At 46.0% G+C, this 7,925-nt stretch overlaps 1 protein-coding gene across 1 annotated transcript; it reads left to right on the forward strand.

Annotated features, from left to right (window-relative positions):
* The first annotated feature begins 3,741 nt into the window (after positions 1 to 3,741).
* On the forward strand, positions 3,742 to 6,467 carry ITPRIPL1 (ITPRIP like 1). Its single transcript, XM_042783525.1, has 2 exons — positions 3,742 to 3,835; positions 4,813 to 6,467. Exon 2 carries the CDS (start codon positions 4,824 to 4,826, stop codon positions 6,465 to 6,467), a length of 1,644 nt encoding a protein of 547 aa, XP_042639459.1. The 5' UTR covers positions 3,742 to 3,835; positions 4,813 to 4,823.
* Positions 6,468 to 7,925: the final 1,458 nt, after the last annotated feature.

Raw genomic sequence — 7,925 nt, forward strand, 5'->3', positions numbered from 1 at the left:
TCCTCATATGCCTCATATCATGTGAGAGTTGGGCAATGAATAAGAAAGGCTGAAGAAGAGTTGATGCTTTGAGTTGTGGTGTTGGCGAAGAATACTGAAAGTCTCATGGACTGCCAGAAGAACTATCTAGATCTATCTGGGAAGAAGTGCAGCCAGAGTGGCCCTTGGAAGTGAGAATGGCCAGATTTCATCTCATCTACTTTGGTCATGTTATCAGAACGTAAAGGGATATCATGTTTGGTAAAGTGGAGGATCAACAAAAAAGGGGAAGGCCCTCAATGAGATGGATTGACACAGTGACTGTGGGCTCAGGTATAACAAGGACTGTGAGGCTGATGTGGGACCAGGCAGTGTTTCATTCTGTTGTACATAGGGTCACTATGAGTTGGAGCTGACTTTACAGCACCTAATAACAACAACATAGTTGTTCCATGCAAACTATTCACAGAGACAAGTTTTTTCAAGCTTTACATAGACTCCTTAAATAAACAACAACTGAACAGTATGGGCAATATCTGTCAACTCATCAAGAGCCAAGGAAAACATTCAGAAATCCTTTGCCTTTTTTTTTTTTTAATTGACTGTTGATGTTTCTCCCAATGTTCTCAAGTCTTTCAGCAACTGTTCTCACCAGAAGGCTAATTATCTTAAACAAGGTTATCTCTTTGGATACATCAGACACTTCACCTAATTCACCATTGGTAAACAGCTCTCCGTGGTTGGCTAACAAATGAGCCACCCAAACACAGTATGGTTGCAGCCTCATTTTCACTTTTGTCAAGAAATTTTGCTATGGTGAGAAAGTCTGTTTTAAATTTTCTAGTTTTTCTCTGACTGTTGCTTTCCTGAATTAGGAACATCACGATGATCGTTTGCTTAATCTGGTAACCAAACCAAACCAAACCAAATCTATTGCTATCTAGTCAATTCTAACTCATAGCAACCCTATAATACAAAGCAGAACTGTCCCATAGGGTTTCCAAAGCTGTAAATCTTTACAGAAGTAGACTGCCACATCTTTCTCCTAAAAAGTGCTTTGTGGGTTCGAACAACCAACCTTTTCTGTTGGCAGCCAAGAGCTTTAATCACTTTAATTGGATAAAGTCAACCTATATTATATCCTTTTAGCACAGCTATAATAATATAACATAATAAACACAATACTTTGTCCTCTATTTCAAAGGCAAAATAATCCACATCTCACTGTGCCTTCAAAGTTTGATACTCAAAGTTGACATTTCTTTTCTTGTTTTGACATGATTGGTATATGCTTGTTTAAAAACAAAACAAAACAAAACAATGTTGTATAGTGATGCATAGCACTGGAAACATCGTTAAGTCATAAATGTGTCACTGTGTTTTGTAGTTTGCTGAGCAGTTCGTATTGATGAGTGGGCCACATATAGTCGGCTGCAAGTATTCAACTCTGCTGCTGCAGTGGGAAAGCAGCCATATGCAAAGGAGTGAGTGTGGCTATGTTGTGATAAAACTATTTATGGATACTGAAATTTGGATTTTATATAATTTCCATAGGTTACAAAAGATGATTTATTTTTTCTCAAGCATTTCAAAATACAAAAATCATTTTTAGCTCAGGCTAGATTTGGCCTGCAGGCTGTAGTTTGCCAATCTCTGTTTGAAAATAACTATTTGATGATAAAACCAAAACCAAACTAGTTGCCTTTGAGTTAATTCCAATTCATGGTGATCCCATGTGTGTCAGAGTAGAAATCAGCTCCATGAAATTTTCTTTTTTTATATTTTATTTTGTTGTTGAGAATATATATAGCAAAACATATATGAATTCAACAATTTCAACATATATAACTTAGTGATACTGATTACATTCTTTGAACTGTGTAACCATTCTCATCCTCCTCTTCTCAGTTGTTCCTCCTCAATTAACATAAATTCACTGCCCCTTCGGGTTTGTATCTAATCTTTCAGGTTGTTCTTGTCACTTTAGTCCCAAAAGAGTATAAAGCTCAAGGCAGACTTTTTAAGTAAGTTTGATTTTAAGAAGACTTCAGGGGATATTTTTGGTTTCAAGGCAATAGTTTCATGATTCATGCAGACCCCTTGCCTCCAGAAAGTCTGGATTCCATGAGAATTTGGAATTCTGTTCTGCATTTTCCCCTTTTGATTGGGATTCTTCTATAGAATCTTTGATCAAAATGTTCTGTAAGGTTTTCAATGGCTGATTTTTTGGAAGTAGATCACTGGGCCTTTTTTTCTGAGGCACTTCAGGGTGGAACCTCCAGTTGTGTGTTAATTGTTCATCACCCAGGGACCCCACTTAAAAAGAAAGGCCTCGTGTAATTAATACATATCATGACTCTTGTTCTCAGACATCTCTGCCATCTGAGGCTTCTTTAGAGCTTCTCTTCTACATTCCACACTTAGGGCAAACTATAAAGAATGGGAGTTTTGGGGGAAGAGTATCACACAAGGCCAGGGCTATCAGAGAAGACGAATGTTTACCTTGGATGGTCAGTGGGCCTAATGTGTAGGAAAGGTGAGCAGATAAATTTTAAGTACTTTTTGAGGCACTGGGAGGACTCAAAGTCAAAGAAAAATCTACCTCAGAATCTGAAATTCCGTGACTGGTTTAAAGCTATGCGCCTCGTTTCATTGTCAATTAAGCTTTGTTTCTCATAATATCAATAACCCCTTGTTTGCTTGTCCTTACTTTATAAAGTTCTTTCTTAAACACCCATTTCATCCTAAGAGCTACCCTGTAGGTTTAAAATTCTCATTCCCATAAGACTAGCGAGTGGCCAGTTGGGCCTCAAGCCAGGTCTTCTTTGTGTGTGTCTGGTCCTTTCATTAAAATCACTTTGATGGGAGAAAGCCTCGGGGGAGAGACTCCTAAAAACCAGGTGTGGGAGGGAGTGAGGCATATTAAGGGTGCTGAAAACACCTTTCCTCTCCTATCCTATTTTTCTCAGGGCCAGCCCTAAATGGGAATAATTTGTCCCCTGCCAATTCCTAGTTTTGCCATCATCTTCACACCTAAATTCCCAGTAAGAATATTGGCCTGAGCTGAGCTGAGTGAAGCTGATAACGGCAGAGGCGTGCCCCCTTGTGCCATCCAAGCGACGCTGAGCAGCTGAATCATTAGCGTCCCTCAGTACGAGTCTGTGCCCCTCTGCTCTCACTACAAACCGGTGAAAGTGGGTGCGAGGGTCACCGGGCTCCAGGTTTTTGCTCTCCCTCCAAGCTCTGCTGCTTAGGTTTGGGCAGGAGGAGCTTGTCTCGGCCACGGGGCGGGGCTGGGAGGAGCCCAGACGGCGGGAGACTGCTGTGGCAGCGAGCGCCCTCAGAACGCCACCGCACCGTGGGGGTTGCAGGGAGACTTGAGGTGGCGGCGCTGCTAGACCTGGACGCACAGACACACGCGGTAACATGGTGTGTTCCCCGGGAAAGGGGAGCGGGACTGTTCTGGCAGGCGGACCTAGCCATGAACTGGGAGTTCCCACCCCGCCGGGAAAAAGGCGTGGATGGTCAGGCCGCGCTGTCTCTTTAAGACCAGGTTCCTGCTAACCCCAACGGTGAGTAAATAACCTGGCCCGGGATCTAGAGAGAAAGCTGGAGGAGGACTGGGCCCTTGACTCAGGAGGCTTGGTCTGGGCAGATGGTTGAGAGTACAATGGAATTTGGGGAAGTTATGAATGGGGGAGCTTCCCACTTTGAGCCCAAACCTCCAAGGTCCCGTGTACATTTTAACCGGGCTTTTGGAGGGGCGGTAAGACTAAGCAAAGCCACGTTCCAAAGAAAAGGCGAGCCCCCCCCCCCTCCAGCTTCCGCACAGCGCAGCCCTTCATTAATCTCGATAAGCCCAATAGCTTGTGAACTAATGGGATGGAAGCAAGAAACTTCAGGTCTCCTCGTGGGTGGGGAGCAGAGGCATATCTACAGGAAATAGCATCTATGGCGATTAGTTTTAAATTGTTGAATGCGCTTTCACAGCTGGCGATGGAAACGGCTATGGCGAATAGGAACCGCTCATTGGCGACCTTTAAGTAGCTCACGTGCCATATCTGCCATACCCCATACCCTCCTTATGCTCTGGTGAGGAGGCAGAGGAAAGAGCTACTGCTCTGTCAGGTGGGGCTTGGGCACCGAGTTCTTCAGTTTCCTGGCCTGAGAGGTGGAGTTGTGCCTACCTCTGCGTCTGGCTGGGGGATGGGGCACCTGGCAGCCTCCTGCGTGGGAGCAGAGTAGCAAGCATTGGAGAGGTGGCAGGCAGCACTGTGTCTCCCTGATGCCCAGTGGGAGTTTGGCCTTTGGGCAAGTCGGAGAGGGAGAGGCCTAGTGGTTTGATGACACAGAGTTAACAGAATGAGGATTGTGAAGTCACAGAGGAAGTGGGATAGTATAGCTGGAGCCTGGGGTTGGTTGCCTGGAGAGAGGAAACACCCAGGCAGCTTCAGTGCTTTCTGCCTGTGGAATGGAGCCCCTGGGATCAACAGGGCATATATGGTGTCCTTGGTGAATAGATGAGTTGGGTGAGGCTACCTTAACACAAAGGTCCCTCTCCTCGTCCATACTCCGAAGGCATAAATACCACCCAAACCATGTGGATGGAACGCAATAGAGAGACAGAGTGGCATATTTGCTGTCTCCTTTCTCCCAAACCTCCTCCTGGGCAGACCAACTTGCACTGTCCAGTCCCAGCTCTGTGAGCTGTCCCTCCTGAGTAGTTGCCTCCCATGATTCAGGGTTACAGGACTCTAGGGGAATATATGTACTGGAGAGCAGATGTATTCAGAAGATCAGCACTGACTCCTCACCTTCCTACTTCTCCAGATGCAGAGGCCTCCATGGCTGTGATAAGCCTGCTGTTCTTGGCAGTGATGTATGTTGTTCACCACCCCTTGATGGTCAGTGACCGGATGGACCTGGACACCCTAGCCAGAAGTCGGCAGTTGGAAAAGCGAATGAGTGAGGAGATGCGCCAATTAGAGATAGAGTTTGAAGAGAGAAAGCGAGCAGCTGAGCAGAGGCAGAAGGCAGAGAACTTCTGGAAAGGAGAAACATCTACTGACCAGTTAGTGCTGGGGAAGAAAGACATGGGGTGGCCCTTCCAGAGTGACGGCCAAGAGGGGCCTCTGGGCTGGATGCTGGGAAACCTGTGGAATGTTGGCCTCTTTTGCCTTTTTCTCCTCTTTGAGCTCCTGCGACAGAACATGCAGCATGAGCCAGCCTTTGATTCCAGCAGTGATGAGGAGGAGGCGGAAGTCCGTGTTGTGCCCATCACTTCCTGCAGCTGGCTCACTGACTTCCCCTCACTGGAGGCGCTGGAATCCTTTTATGAACACTATGTCCAAAATGCCATCCGTGACCTGTCCTGCACCTGTGAGTTCGTGGAGAGCTTTGTGGATGACCTGATTGAGGCCTGTCGGATGCTCAGCCGTCGGGAGGCTCACTTGCAGTTGGAAGACTGCCTGGGCATTGGGGCTGCCTTCGAGAAATGGGGAACTCGCCATGAGACCCAGAAGTTTGATATCCTAGTGCCCATAGTCCCCCCTCAGGGCTCTATGTTTGTCCTAGAGATGAAGGATCCTGGCCTGGGCCGACGCTGTGGTTGTGTGCTGGTGGAGCTGGAGTGCATGTGTAAGTGTGAGAAGCTCCTGGGTGATGTGCTCTGCCTGGTGCACCACAACAAGGACCACCTGGCTGTCCCAAGGAAGTATAACAGCTCCATCAAGGCGTCCCTCTGCACTGGCTCACACCTGGATGTGTACAAGACCATACAGTGGTTCCGGAACATGGTGGACAATGCCTGGGCCCTTGTGGCCCACAAGTATGACTTTAAGCTCAGCCTCCCACCCTCTGCCACCTGCTGCAACCTCAGGCTGGACTACCGCTCAGGCCGCCATCTCTCACTCAGCTTGGTCCTGGGGGTACAACGGGAAGACACCTTGGTCTACCTGGTGAGTCAGGCTCCTGACCAGGAACAGCTCAACAGTGTGAGCTGGCCTGAGTCCTTTGCAGCCTGTGAGCACTTGTTCCTGAAACTGGTAGGGCGTTTTGCTCCAGAGAACACCTGTCACCTCAAGTGCCTCCAGATCATTTTAACTCTCCGGGACCTTCAGAACTTACCCCATGGGGCATCTTGCCCTGTCCTCACCTCTTACCACTTTAAAACAGCCCTCATGCACCTGTTGCTACGGCTGCCCCTAACAGACTGGCAGCACAATATGCTCTCTCAGCGGCTCCAAGACATCCTCTGGTTCTTGGGCCGTGGCCTCCAGCAACGGTCCCTCCATCATTTCCTCATTGGGAACAACTTCCTGCCCCTGACCATTCCCATCCCAAAGACATTTAGGAATGCTGAGCCTGTCAATCTCTTCCAGCACCTCGTGCTAAACCCTATGGCACATTCACAGGCAGTAGAAGAGTTCCACAGCCTCCTGACCCAGGTGAAAGCTCTGCCTAGTGCTCCATCGGCTGGAGCACATTAATGTGAAGGCTATTAAAAAAGGAGAACAGATATTTCTGATTCCTCAGGCTGCAAAGGAGTTTAATTTTTAGATCTTATTGGCAGTACATATGACCTTCACCTTGCCCTCTATTATAGATGAAGACACTTAATGAGTGTGTGAGGCAGTAATGAGGATGAAGGTGCAGTCTGTAGACCTAATTTAGGGTGATTCTAATGAGGTTTTCTTCTCTTGACTCAACTTTCAGAGAAACAGATATTATGGGAGGGTTTTACTGGTAAAGAACTGACATTCAGAAGGGGGCCTGAGAAGCTGTGTAACACTGGACGTGAAAGAGAACCAGAAAATACCTCCATTTCAACTTATTCCCGTTTGTGAGTGACTCCCAGCATGTTCGTTGTAAACTGGTTTCCTTGGTGAACTCTTGGTTTAATTCAGATCAAAGTTGATGGCACATCATTTCATCCCAATCACATACTGTAATGGCAACTTCACGTATTTTAGAATGTAATTTTTCAGACCTTCACTATTTAAAAATATAACAAGATGCTGGTTTTCCATTTTCTTAGTTTAACCCTATTTTTATATGATAATATAGCTATTTTTATGCATCTGAAAAAACTCCAATACTACCCAAATAATTTCTTAGCATGGATTTTCGAACAAATATTAAAAAATACTTTAAAAAATATTAATAATGACCTGTCCCATAACTGAGGTGATGTATTTACTACAATAGCCAACATCTGATAACCTTTACAGTGCCTGGAAGCAACAATAAAAAGCCCTTAACAAGGACAATCTTTTTGAGGAGTCTAAACCGTCTGGTGGCATAGTGCCTGAGGCATTTGACTGCTAACCAGAAGGCTGACGGTTCAAACCCACCAGCCACTACTTGGAAGGAAGGTAAGGCAATCTACTTCCGTAGTGATACTGCCTCAGAAACCCAAGGAGGTGTCACTATGAGTCAGATCTGACTTGACAGCAGTGAGTTTTTAGTTAAACTCTAACATGAGCAATTATTTTGTTTCTGAGGGGCAACTACCTGCTTGTTAAAGAAGGTTTTGCTGCCATCTATAACTGTGCTTTTTCTCAGTCTGGCAATACCTTTGTCTTCTCTGTTTAGAGAAGAAAAGGGATTATTTGAACTGTGTTTGCCGTTTTCAAAAGCAGGCTCATCACCGTCTAGGCTGATTGCCAGGGTTGGACAGGAAGGGGCTGTGAAGCAGCAGGCTCTACAGAGTAGTGATTCTAGAGATAGGACTGATATATTTTTCCCTTTCAAAACCTTGGGCATCCTGAGGAGGAGGGTTAAGAAATGCAACTATAGTTGTGGGTGTGGTTGTTGGAAATATTAATGCTGTTGCTACTCAGCACTGACAGGAAGATCTGCTGGAGAGGAGAACCTGGCCTCACATTTAGCTTAACCTTAGGGGGATCAGATAGGGCCTTTCTGAGCTTCAGTTCTAGAATCAACAC

This window comes from Orycteropus afer, unplaced genomic scaffold, assembly GCF_000298275.1.
Source record: "Orycteropus afer afer isolate SDZICR_OR568_19922 unplaced genomic scaffold, OryAfe1.0 scaffold00017, whole genome shotgun sequence".
Lineage (NCBI taxonomy): Eukaryota > Metazoa > Chordata > Mammalia > Tubulidentata > Orycteropodidae > Orycteropus > Orycteropus afer.

What these genes read in the sequence shown, in the direction of transcription:
- ITPRIPL1 (XM_042783525.1), top strand. Translation starts at nt 4,824, where the DNA reads ATGGCTGTGATAAGCCTGCTGTTCTTGGCAGTGATGTATGTTGTTCAC.